Here is a 13,798-nt window from a genome sequence, read left to right on the forward strand (position 1 = left end):
GAGAAACTGCCTGCACAGATAGTTTTGATAGGCACTTCACATAAAGACCCACCTTCTGCAAACAGGTGAAGACCTTTCTCTTCAAGCAAGCTGTTCCTTTGTGACTGCCTGCCTAAGTGGGTTTTTAATGAACGGCTGTACCACACTGTGTTTGAATGTAACAGGCAGCCCTGACCCCACCTGTCCGTCACGGCTGGGCAGTGGATCATCAGCCAATGGGGTGACGGAGGGTGGAGCTGGAGGGGGAGGAGTTGGAAGAAAAGTGGTGTGAAGAGAGTGTGAGAGATCAGATCTGGTGTGTGAGAGAGAAAGAGCTTGTTTAGAGGCCTGCGTGCCTAAGTGGTCAGTGAGGGAAGTCTGTGATTGATTAAATAAGATACAGTGATTGACATCTTGATTAGCTAATGGTGATTTACATATTTTATTTTGCTATTTCAATAAACCTGTTTTGTTTTGAAGGAAACCTTTGTCCTTCTTAAATAGTCATTACAATTGGTGGCAGCGAGTGTGAAGTGGTGTGGTGGGCATTCTGAGAGGCCTGAGTTGGCAGTGACATCAGAGTGGCCTGCTACGTCACAAACAGCTGTACCACACTGTGTTTGAATGTGTTTTTGGTGTTGCTTTGTTTCCTGTCTTTTAGTGTGTGGCATTTGTTTGCTCCTTTTTCATATTTGTATACTTACCATTTTTAGCTTTAAATATTGTTTTTTAGTAATGTAAACCACTTTGGGTCCTTTTACAGGAGGAAGGTGGGGTTAAAATATTTTGAATAAATAAAAAGAAAAAATGCTTTAAATTTAAAAATCTAAGTGTTTCAGTGCATCAGTGATTGCCTCGAAGATGCTAAATGAATGAATGAATGAATGAATGAATGAATGAATGAATGAATGAATGAATGAATAAATAAATAAATAAATAAATAAATAAATAAATAAATAAATAAATAAATAAATATTCCCTCCCCCACTGCAGAGGAGCAGGAGAAATGCTCAAATTGATCATTTCCTGAAGCAGTTTCTTTATTGAGCCATTCCACAATACCAGAAATTCAAACCAGAAGAAGCCTTGGCAGCTTTGACAGCTGCAAGGTTTGATTTTAATCCATTCCCAGTGACCACATGCATTGGAAAAGGAATAAACCAGAGTGCACTAACCCATACCAAAAAAAGAGGAGAAGCTCAAAAAAAAAAAACCCACTGTAGTCTGGGGGTGCCCAGGGCAAACTGGTCTGTTTGTTGTGAGGTTGCTGGGAAAAAATGTCCATCAATCCACACACACAAGCACCTAAAAGAACCAAACAGTGGGACAAATTCCTATTTGAACAAGCCCAGAGATATATTCACAGGACCTGCATCCATGTCAGAGTGGATCTGAAGGACTTTGTCTGCAACATGCTATGGAAATAGCTTTTTCACAGGAAGCTGTTAAGTGTTTTGCATCTTTTTCTTGTGGGTGAACTTGTTGTGGGCTCTTGACCAAGACAGCTCTGTTGGACAACTGTACGGAGACATAAGGGTGGTGTGTATGTGTTATGTGCTGTTAAGTCAGAACTGACTTATAGCGACCCTAAAGTTTACTACTGTACTGATCACATGAATATTCAGCAGGTATTTGCATGTACCAATGAGAGCTGTTGGGAGGCGGAGCCAGAGAAACTAGAAGGAAGGGGTGAGTCAGAGTCTAGTCAGTTCAGTCAGAGATAGAGTTTTGAAGGGAAAAAAAGAGTTTGGGGTCTCAGGCAGAGAGAGTGTTTAAGGAGTGATTAGTCAGAGTGTGACCTACATTAATTAAGATAGAAGAAGCTAAAGTAAACATTGAAGCTTTGTGTAACTTTAAGAATGTGCTTAAGAACTATTCCTAAAACAACTTGTGATCCATAAACCTGTTTCTGTTCAGTACTGAATGGACCTCAGTCTTTCATAGGAAATATAGGCTGATAAAGAGATCAACTGGTGGCAACATGTTAAAGGACATGTTGGGATACTCGTGTGAGCTCTGTGTTTCGTGAAACAAGCAGGGGTCAGGGGGTAAACACCACAACCGCCATCATCATTCCAATGTCATTTCACTGCTCCTGAGTAAAGCAGAGGACTAGTATGGCTCCACTCCACAATTTAGGACACTTATGATCAATCATGTATATAGTCCTGACCATTTCCCCATTCCAGAGCTCAACCAGAGCTTCAACATGATCACTTGTTCCAAAAACAGGAAACTCTCAAACAGCTGCCAGGAAAACACGTGGGTACCTAATCTTCTTAGGCTAGGCCATCTTAGTCATTCCTCTATCCTTGAATTCCAATGAGTATAACCTCCACAAGGTATTGACAACAGAACTATAGATAGTTTCTCCACATGGATATTACTCTCATCCTGCCCTGCTCAGAAATCCAGGTCCAGAATTTGACCTGCAACATGGATGGAGCCAGATACTGCTTTGGAGTTATCAAGGAAGAGATGAGATCCAGAGCTACTCCTGAGAACTTGGCCTCAAGCATGGGTGTTGACATTCCCCAGCACGACAAGCCAAAGAACTCCAGCTCCATTCAAAACGATGTTGGCTAGCTCAGGAAGAGAAGCAGGCTAGGCAGTACACCTGGAGAAGCCCTATACAGCATTGTGCCAGGTGGCCACTTTCAAGTAGATACATTGAGACTTAGCAGACCATGGCACCTGGTGTGAGAGGTGGAAACTCAATCTTTATTTAGTTTTCAGAGGAAATATAGGAACCAATGAATCTGCAGGTGAGGTTCTTAATACCTAACTCAAGAGTGGGCAACACACACCCTAGAGTTCATCAAACATTGGTTAGGGTTATAACCTTGGAAACTAGCATAGACAGTGGAGCTCCAGAAAAGTATTTGGTTCTTAATGAAACCAGAATTTGTCAGGATGCTAGATTTTCTACATTTTATCTAAATACTGTGTTTCTTGTGGGAGTGAGAGAAAACACTTGTCATGACCTTATCTGCATTTCCTGTTGCTCTTGTTGTCAGTGTTGTTCTTATTGTTGTTGTTGTGGAGGTTGCACCTGCTGCTGCTCCTTCTCCTCCTATGGTATTATTTATATGCCTGCCAGAACTTATACCTGCAGGGGAAGCTTTAGGATAAATCATTTGTCTATGAATGGTTGATGGCAATTTACTCTGCCATTCCTGATGGGAGCAAAGTACAACATTTTGCTATGAATGAACGAAAAGACAAATCATTTCTGCACACTAGTTTCCATGGGAGTTCGGGTCTCACTCTTACCACTGCAAAGCATGAGACTTAACAACTCTAATGCAATTGCTGCTTAATGACCCTCTGCAAAGCACTTTTCATCTCACTGTTTCTGAAGCTATAGATGAAGGGGTTCAGCATAGGAGTTACCATAGTGTACATTACAGCTGCCACAGTGTCCTTGTGGTCTGGGTTCTTTGTCTGGGGCTTGAAATAGATCCAGCTTACACAGCCATAGAACAAGACCACCATAGAAATGTGGGACCCACAGGTGGAGAAAGCCTTGCGCTTCCCAGAGGCAGAGGGAATCTTCATGATGGTGTAGAAGATATAGATGTAGGAGATGACGATCAGCACAAAAGGAGCCAAGATCTCTACCACCCCCTCGGTGACTATCAGCATTTCTATGACCCTCGTATCTGAGCAGGCAATGTTCAAGAAAGGAATAACGTCACAGAAAAAATGTGGAATCTCCCTTGCACCGCAGAAGGAAAGGCGGGACAACAACACAGTATAAAGCAATGAATGGGCAATGGGAATCCCCCAAGACACTGCTGCCAGTTGGAGGCAACGTCGGTGGTTCATCAGGGTAGAATAGTGCAACGGCTGGCAGATGGCCACGTAGCGGTCCCAGGCCATGGAAGCCAACAAGAAGCTGTCTGAGTTGCCGAACGATATATAGGAGTACATCTGGACCAGGCATCCCCAATAGGAGATGGTCTTGTCCTGAGACAACAAGTTCTTCACTGTTTTGGGGGTGATGGCAGAGGTGAAACCCACATCGGTTAGCGCAAGGTGGAAGAGGAAGAAATACATGGGTGCCTGGAGGAGCTGTGCACTGGAGCAGATCAACAAGATGACTGTGATGTTCCCCAGCAGAGTCAGCAAGTACATTGAGAACAACAGAGGGGGAAGAAGTCCTTGGAACTCCAGCTGGCCTGGAAAGCCACGGAGAAAAAAACCAGCAGCATCGGTTGTGTTTCTATGATTCATTCAGCTGGAGGGTTGAGAGTAACAAGAGAATGGAAACGTGCTGGTCAACATTTTTGCCTCGTGAATTGGAGTGATTAATTAATTCCGCCTATCTACACAAACAGTGGACAATGGAAAAATGCCTTTCTTTTTCCTCAGCTCCCATTCTGTCTGGTCTGTCACTTCAGCTGCCACACCTTCCTTCTTTGACCACCTTCCCCTCTGCCCACATCTCCATCTCATGCCTTTTCTCCCTCTTGCCCTCCATGTGCAGCCTCTGCGCACTTTTCTACTATACCCTGACAAAATCTCTCCGACTGCTATGTATCTGAAGCAGAGAGCCTGCTGGCCCCATGGAAGCTCTCCATGATAAAAAGAACTCCAGTTTCTACCCATTCTGGCTTTTGTGAAGAGGTTCCAGAGAGTCAACAAGGCTTTTTTTCCCCAGACACTCTGCCTATTTATAAGAAGCTGGTGCTGGATGGCATGAGACTAATGTTCTTCCCTCTTCCTGTGCATGGTAATGGATATCTTCAAATCCTGAATAGGGTTCCTTTTATGCCCAAACCAGAGAGAGAGAGAGAGAGATTGAGAGAGAGAGAGACTGAACACATATATTTAAAGGAAATTGGTTAATTAAATGTGAATCTTTATGCAAACAAAACATCACTACACACATACAAAAGGGAAGTTCCAGTGGTTGGATGGAATCCCTTGGTCTGAATAATTTATTTAAAACATTTTCACCCTGCCTCTATCCTCAAAAAAGACACAAGGCAAGCAAAGATGGGGCTGGGCTGGCCGCCTGTGTGGGGGAGGTCCAAAGTCTGGGAGCAGTAAGAGAGAAAGCCCTCTCCTGTGCCCCCATCAGGCACACCTGTGAAGGTGGGTGGGACCAAGAGAAAGGCCTCCCCTGACGATCTTAACACCTGAGCAGGCTGATCATGGGAGGCAGCGTCTTTGAGAGAACCGGGGGGGACAGGGGGAAGTGACTCAGATGGGAAACTCAGAAAAGAGCTGATGAGGATGAAGGATGCCTAGTGAGCATAGAAAACCGGGGTTGTTGTAGGCTGTGGAGAAATGGAAAGATGTTAACACAACAATAGAGTTGAGTTAATAGGGAATAAACCTGAGAAGGTCCTTCTGATTCTGTTAGAGAAAGAACATTACATGGGATCCTGAGAAGAAGAACCGAGGGAACAGGTTTGGAGCCCACTGGGCACAAGATACAGATCTATTTATCAGAGACCTGGAGCTCCTTTTCCCTCGGCTTGTCTGCCACACTGCCAATTTCTCTCAGTAAAGGGTGACCTCTCCCCACTCCTACGAAAGTCACTGGCTTCTAAAATGAGAATTAAGGACAGACCAGATCCATGTGGACAAAGAGGGAAGGTGGCTGGGCTTTCTCCTGAACTGGAACTGGGACTGGAAAGAACTGATGATCAGGCCAGGGCTCCCCCTTCCTGTATACTGTGACCACTGGGATGGACAGAGGAAGGACTGGGAGAGGAGAAAGAGATGAGGAAAGGGGGAAATCTACGATTCCCTTGTAAAATGAAATAATTTGGGCAGAAAGTCTATCTCCCTCACCTAGCTACACCGTTCTGATTGCCTCACTGTCTGCAACGAATTTTCATTAATACCCACCAGCACTTTCTTTCAGCAGTAGGGTCAAAATCTTCTTCTTGATATAGGGATCGATGTAGGACTAGGATGTGTCACAGATGGTCTGGTCCCTGTGTCGTTCCCTATGCTACATGGTTTATCATCACTGACAGGTAGCTATTTTAGGCTGGACAGCTGTAACCAAACAGAGGACAACTGTATATATGTATACACCAGTGTTTGCTAGCAGTGCCTCCCTATATTCTACTTCGAAGCCATCAGCTACCCTCTATAGAAAATGAATAACAGGCAAAAATCAATCACCCAAATTCACCATAATAAAGGAACAGAAAAATTTGTCTCTCAGAACCCTCAGCATTCAATCTTTAGGTGTCCTTTTTTTTGGACAACAACAACAATAGCCTTGAATATATGGTGCACTACAGGAAGGAGCAGGCTATCATGTGGTGCATCTTTCTCTCCTGTAGCCTGAAGAAAAAAAGCAGAGTGTTTTATTTTAATCCCACTACATGTTGAACAAGGCTGACAAAGCAATGATTCCATGTTATCACTTGATAATTGTTCCATGCATGGATACTCTTAATAAAATAATTATAGGGCAATCATTGCTTTAAATACTTCCTACATCTTCTTTCTCTCTTGAGTCTCCCTCATTGTTTATCACTCCATTTCATATAATCTAGTAAAAAAATTTTTTGCTGTAATAAACTTGTTAGTCCTTAAAGCAGGAGTGGGCAACACGGAGACCACAAGCTGCAGGGACCCTCTCCAGCCAATTTGCACCCCAATAGGCACCACTGATAGAAGCACAAGATGGAAATTTGGTGGCACCACAAAAAAAGGCAAGCCAGCCCCTTGGTTTGCTTCTTTCCCCCTCCAACCAAAAAGGAGACATTCTAGCTTGCCATTCTGAGAGGCTCTGTGTTATGACAGCATGTTCTGGCACCACCAATACCACAGGGAACCACCAGACCTGCTGTAGCAGTGCTGGGAAGCTCTGTGGCGGCTGACAACTCTTTGGAGCATCCATTGAATTTTGGTGTTAAGACATCCCTGGTGGGTGATGGGCGAGTGAGTGAGTGAGTGGCTAGGTGGGGGTCTATATGTGCCCTCCAATTTTGATGATTGTCCATCCAGGCTTTAAGGTGCTTCAACAGATCAATGCAGGCACTCCCTCAGAAAATTACTTACAGAAGCGATGTATGCTGATCCACAGACACTTCCTCTATGCTGCAGCAGCAGTAGCAAAAAAAACTTTCTGAGTTACATTGCCATTGTCAGTGTGAAGTACTAGAGGACCCTGTTCTGCCTAGAAAGCTAAACCTTTTCTCGGTGTGAATCTGCTCTTTATCTTCTGTACACAACTTCTGTTCAAGTTTCCTCTTTGATCTTGAGTGCTCTGAGCGCCATAGCATAAGTAAGACTCATCCAACCAGGCAGGCTTGTCAGAGGTATATATGCAGCAGCATAAACTCTGGGGAAATCATCATTTTGAGACCTAAGGCGTAGGACATCGCTAATTAATCTGTCCTCATTAGTCAGCTATAGAAAAATATTTTCTAGTGAGCTCCATAACAGGGGACTAGCAGAACCAGAGAGAGGGACCTGAATAGGGTAACACTGTGCCCTTCCTGTTTGCAGAGCTTTGACTTTATAATTATATTCCTGTAGCTGCAGAACGGAAGTGCAGGGATCCACAGGGCAGAATATCTTCAAGTTCCCCAGAGAAGTCCACCTCTTTTCTCAACAAGTGGCACTTAGACTCTCAATAACTCACTTTGAGAGAAGAGTGGGAGAAAGAATAAAAAGTTTCATTAGTTATTATTTAACAGATCAAATGGCAAGTTGACAAACATGACTAGTTTAAGCAAAGTAGACTTCAACAGACTCATTGCCTTCCTCCAACAGACTGAGGAGAGGGCATGAGCATGAGAAGAGAAGCAGGACTTTGAATTCACAGGCAGGAAGGCACAACTGGATAGTGCTGGATAGGCTGACAATCACCCCAGCCCAAAATGGCCACTCTAAACCAAACCTACTAAAGGCAGCATGAAAGGTTACAATAGCTCCAACATTTCCTTTCCTTTCCTTTGGGAAGACAGTCCAAAGTTTTGCATGGTTTATGGCTCATTCCACATCCTCAGGATCTCATGGTGGTAACTGGAATTAAGAAAGACTTCCCTTCCCTCTCCCTCCCTCTTACACACACTCTATCACATATGCATACATCCATGGTTTCTCTGTCTCCCACACATCTATACCTTGTATCTCCACCCTCACTCTCTCAAACATTTTCCCTTTTGCATGGACAGGCATACATGCATACATAGATAGATACACATCCTCTCACTTTCATTCGCACTCATGCCCACAGACCCAATCTCTCACGCACACACTCATAAATTTTCTCTGTGTCTAACTCCCAAGTTGGCTGGATAGCTCAGTGATATGGAGCCAGAGGTTGGGAGTTTGATTCCCCCGCTGTGCCTCCTGGTAGAAGAGCCAGCCCATATGGCCTTGGGCAAGCTGCACAATCCCGGGACACCCCCAGAGGAAGGGAATGATAAAACACTTTATTTGTTCTCGACCTCAAAAACCCTGGAAAGCATCGCCATGTCAAAATCAGCACACAACACACACACATCTCTCCCACACACACACACCTTCTCCATGTTTATTTTCCCACCCCACCACTCTCTCCACCTATGCCTGGATGCAGGCAGCAATCCGTGGGGATTTGGTGAGTCAAGTCCTCTGTTCCGTTCCATTGATTCAAATGGACCCACTCAACTTCTGACTGACTTGATCACGGTAAGTGGCAACTAGACTAGCCCTGTTTGCATCAATGGTACTTTTGGAAGAGTTGACTTAACAAATCAAGGGGCCCAATTCTAAGCTCTTAATGGTTTTCTGCATTAAACAACAGTATTTCAGCCACAATCCTTATAACCTAGCTAGGCAAGGTTATAACCATAGGCAAGGGAATAGTACTGAAATTAAAGGAGGAAAAACTATGCCCTTTAGTTAATTCTAATTATTCCTGAATATATTAGGAGACAGGGAATTAATTTTCTCACTGTATATCATTTGCTTCTGCAGCAGGAACCCCAGTCCCAGGCTATGAAGAAGTCAGTATAGTCAGGCTTTTCCTAGGCTGATTTGGGCACAAGGCCATTTTCAGCTTCTAGTCGAGTTGAGTCGTTTAGTCGGGCCCACCCTAGTCCTCCTGCACTGCTCATTTTTTAAGAGGATGGTAACTTGAAAATGTAACACTAAATATTGATACTACATAATGAACCAGTCTTTGAAATAAGGAACAGATGTCAAGAGAATTTCCTATGTACACATTTTGACTTCTACATAAAAATCTACGCATTATTAAATGCACAGCTTTGCTACGGACAGAAAGTGGAAAACATGGACGTATGCGAACGCCATGCATGGCTTTTAAAAATACAGTCCCTACAGACCTGTGTACAAGACAGGATTGGACCACTGTTTTGCTCAGAGTGTTATTTTTCAAAAGAACCCATTCCCAAACTAATTCTTCTGAGGCAGCCAAGTTATTCTTAAACATTACCATTGTCAGTGCTCAGAAACATTACTCTTTTGGGGGGCTGTGATTACCTGAATTCCCCAATAAGCATGGCCTGCCAAGATGGCAAAAGGATGCTGGGAGTTGTCATTCAGAGAATATTTTTTTTCTTGACTCTGATTGCTATTCTACGTATTTACTAAGTAATTTACCTGTTATTTTGCCTACGAAACAATCAAACAAAAAGGGACGATATCCTCCACTTCCCTGTAGTGACTAGTCCTGATATTGTGGAATTACAGAATATGGAACAAGAGAAGATATCTGCACTGACTTCAGAGGAAAGTTGCTAAACATACCACATTGGGGGCATTTCTCCCTCTTTTGACCGATGGCAGGATGCAACAAGGTACCCCAAACCACCAGAAGGCGGGCCAACTTCCTCAACAGATCATGTAGCTTTGCTCCTGCAATAGTGGAGTTAGAACAGGTGGATAAGAAGGAAGTGCCATAGAAGGAGATTGAAAGTTGTCCTCTTGTTAGTACAGCCAGTCTCTGTAGTCATGGGCAAGTTGCGCAGTCCCAAGGTGGCCCCAGAAAAAGGCAATGATAAGCTACCCCTGACTGCTATCTATCTGCAAAACTCTAAAAAGGGTCACCATAAGTCAGAATTGACTTGACGGAACATGATGATTTGCAACTGGAACCCAGACCGATCTGCTTGTTAACAGGGAACAAGGTGATTGGATGGGTGGCGCATGTAGTTCAAGCTCCTGTCCTGGAGATGAAGGGCTGGAGTGTGAGAAGAGCAATGCAACTAGAAAAAAAGAGGGTTGTTTTTCGGGTTCTTGTAACTGAAGAAGCTTAGATCTCTTCCCAAGTTGATGTTCCTATGTAATGAAAAATGATATCGTTTTCATTCTTTAGCCACTGCGCTTAGTGCGGTAAATGGCTGGTTTGAAAATACGTTCATGGAACGTTATTTTAAAAGGTGACAAGCCTAGATTGGGGCTGATCTCATCATCATCATCATCATCATCATCATCATCATCATCATCATCATCATCATCATCATCATTATTATTATTATTATTATTATTATTATTATTATTATTATTATTATTATTATTATTATTATTATTATTAGACACAGTGAGGAAATGCACCCAAGAACCCTGACAAAGATCAATTTCAAAAGCAGATATGTCTTATTCTACCAACAATATTTACAGAAAAGATCACCCTAGGACTGGTCTGGCAGAACAGTCCCACTCAGTTGTTATGGTGTATTAACTGACAATCAACATAAACATGTGTGACAAGCGCCCCCTGTAGGATATCCATTTGGTAGGCATCAGCAGATTCTACTGCATCCTGGGAACGATGATGAAGGAAAACCCCATATCAGTCAACAAGGAGAAAACTTTCAGTGTTTCCAAAGCCCAGGAAGAAAAACATCTGTGACAAGCACCCAGTGTAGGATATCCATCCGCTGTGAGTCAGTCAGTTTCAAAATAGTCCCACTCACCTGTTAGCTGACAATTAACATAATTTGACAAAATTAGAAAAACCTCATCAAGACCCCTCATTTTCCAGGTTTAATCCCAAAACATTTCCTCAGAGACTGCTGAATCTCGCTATTCCTCAGGCTGTAGATGAAGGGATTGAGCATGGGGGTCACCACTGTGTAGGCCACGGATATCACCCTGCCCTTGTCACCAGAGTAGGTGGAGGAGGGGCGGACATACACAGCTATCACACTTCCAAAGAACAAAACCACTGTGGTGAGGTGAGCACTGCAAGTAGAAAAGGCCTTATGTTTCCCAGCAGCCGATGGGATCTGGAGCACCTTGGAAACAATGAGGATATAGGACAAAAGGGTGACTGTGAAAGGCCCTAACATGGTCACGGTTCCCTCAGTGAGGGTTGTCATCTGAATCACTGAGGTATCTGAACAGGAGAGCTTAATTAAGGGATGAAGGTCACAGAAAAAATGGGGGATCTCCCGGGAGGCACAGAAAGAAAGGCAAGACATCATCAGAGTGTAGAGCAGGGAGTGGAGGAAGCCCAGGAGCCAACAACCCACTGCCAACAGGAGACAAAATTTTGGATTCATCAGCACAGCGTAACGAAGTGGACAACAGATGGCCACATATCTGTCATATGCCATGCAGGTCAGGAGGAAACTTTCAGTGTTTCCAAAGCCCAGGAAGAAAAACATCTGTGACAAGCACCCAGTGTAGGAGATCCATCTGCTATGAGTCAGTCGATTCTGTAGCATCTTGGGGACAGTGGAGGAGGAAAACCCCATATCAGCCAATGAGAGGTGGCTAAGGAAAAAATACATGGGGGATGCATAGAGGCGGACATCATGCCGGATGAGCAGGAGAATCAGCAGGTTGCCCAGTAGAGTAAACAGGTACATGAAGAAAAAGAGCGGGAGGAGGAGATGCTCATGTTCTGGCCAGCTGGTGATGAAACCCTGTAAGATGAATCCACTGGAATAGCTTGTGTTGCCATCATGAGCCATAACTGGGGGAACAGAGGAAACGGAAATAGATTTATATTAAAATTGCACACAGGAGAATAAGGAGGATTCAGAGGGAGTGCCCTACAGAAGGAGTGGGAAAGCAAGTATACCCTCTTTCTCTCTGTACCTCCAAACTCTACATGAAGATACAGTATGTCCACAGTGAAGAGGTGCATATTCTCCTGGTGCTGTTAAATGAGTACTTCCCCCCACTTTGCAAATTGTGTAAATGTATCAGGAAAAAGAAGGGCACGTGGTTGGTGCTTTCCTCTCCCAAAACATTTATGGATAAGGAAGCATTGGGAGACATCGTTCCCCGAGGTGATAGTGGGATCTGGTCTTATTTCATCCTTATCACCATCATTAGCTTTTAGGTTCTCCTTATTTAATGCAGTGGTTCTTAACCTTGGGTTAACTCAGGTGTTTTTCGACTGCAACTCCCAGAAGCCTTCACCACCAGCTGTGCTGGCTGGGGTTTCTGGGACTTGCAGTTCAAAAACACCTGAGTAACCCAAGGTTAAGAACCACTGATTTAATGTTTGTTTGTTAACAGGTTGTCTGGAATTGGGAGGAAGAGATGGGTTAAAGATTTTGTTAACCGTCCGAAGTACTGCTTGTCATAAAGTCAAGCCGTATACAAATATATGAAACAAACAAACAAACAAACAAACAAACAAACAAACAAACAAACAAACAAACAAACAAACAAATAAATAAATAGGGATTTTTGAACACATATCTAGGATTTGGGAGGCAGTGAAAAAGAGATTGTCAGTAAGCCCTCCTAGTCCCATTTGACCCCCCCCCCCAAAAAAAACAAGGAATGGGAAGAGACAGAGAAAACAAACTGATCTTGAAAATGTACACATCCATCACATAGCCATGGGCACCTTGGGTTTGGGGAGAGGTTTCTGGAACATAGCTGACTGGATAGCTCAGTGGCAGGCTACAGATCGAGAGGCTAGGAGTTGAGTTCCCCATTGTGCATTCCAAAAGAGCCAGCTCGTGTGGCCTTGGGCAACCTGCACATTCTCCCAGGGTGCTCCCCATACGAAACCACTTCTGAGTGCTCTCTATCTAGAAAGCCATGGAAAGGCTTGCCATAAGTCGGAATTGACTTGACAGACCACAATTATTATTATTTTCTGGAACAAAAGCTATTGTTTCGAGACAGGTCCTATCATTCTAAATATTTATCAAATATCAAGCTCATCGATAGCACAAAAAATATCACATTCAATAGGCAGAAGCAAGGGAAGAAATAGATTAACAACTTCTCTGGGTGTAGCACATGCAGTACTTTGTTCACAGTTGGTGCTCACTATTCTCAAAACTGTGTTGAGAAAAACTGATAAAATGAAGCAGAAGGAACCTGTTGTCGATTTGGGTGAATGGGTCAACTCAACAGCTCAAACAAAAGAAGACATAACCAGTATTGCTGGAAGCATCAACGTCCACACAGAAATGTGCTAAAATATTTTGCTTCATGGTCTTCATACTTTGGGGAGGTTCTTGGTAGGTAGCAAATGTATTTTTTTCTCTGCTTTTTACCCCCTGATCTTTTCTGTCTCCCTTGGCACTTATAACCAAACTAGGCTACAGAGGAAAGCATCATCTGCTGCATATCACCCATCCACAAAACTAGAGAATTAGACTGGTTTAGTACACTGTGTTTTTAAATAGATTTCTAGAGTATGTTAACATGTTTCTACCAGATTTAGAAACTACTGTATTTTGTGTACTAAGCTTGGAAGATAACTAGAACAACAACAATCTACTTTTTCTTCTCTTCCTTTTCTTTTTGCTCTTTCCCCTGCTTTTAAGAGGTGCATGTCAAGAAACTGTTTTGTTACTTGCTCCCATGTAAGACCACCAGTTGTCCTTTCTGAACTCTGGAGCTGTGACATCCAAAA

At 43.4% G+C, this 13,798-nt stretch overlaps 2 protein-coding genes across 2 annotated transcripts; both read right to left on the bottom strand.

The window, feature by feature from the left end:
- Positions 1-215: 215 nt before the first annotated feature.
- On the bottom strand, positions 216-6,112 carry LOC110081199 (olfactory receptor 1E16-like). Its single transcript, XM_078386779.1, has one exon. The coding sequence runs from the start codon at positions 4,213-4,215 to the stop codon at positions 3,280-3,282; it is 936 nt and encodes a 311-aa protein (XP_078242905.1). The 5' UTR covers positions 4,216-6,112; the 3' UTR covers positions 216-3,279.
- A 4,828-nt stretch (positions 6,113-10,940) lies between these two features.
- Positions 10,941-12,227, bottom strand: LOC110081164 (olfactory receptor 1L4-like). The gene has a single exon (XM_020797647.3). The coding sequence runs from the start codon at positions 11,883-11,885 to the stop codon at positions 10,941-10,943; it is 945 nt and encodes a 314-aa protein (XP_020653306.3). The 5' UTR covers positions 11,886-12,227.
- Positions 12,228-13,798: the final 1,571 nt, after the last annotated feature.

The sequence above is a fragment of the Pogona vitticeps genome, chromosome 2 (assembly GCF_051106095.1).
Source record: "Pogona vitticeps strain Pit_001003342236 chromosome 2, PviZW2.1, whole genome shotgun sequence".
Taxonomy (NCBI): domain Eukaryota; kingdom Metazoa; phylum Chordata; class Lepidosauria; order Squamata; family Agamidae; genus Pogona; species Pogona vitticeps.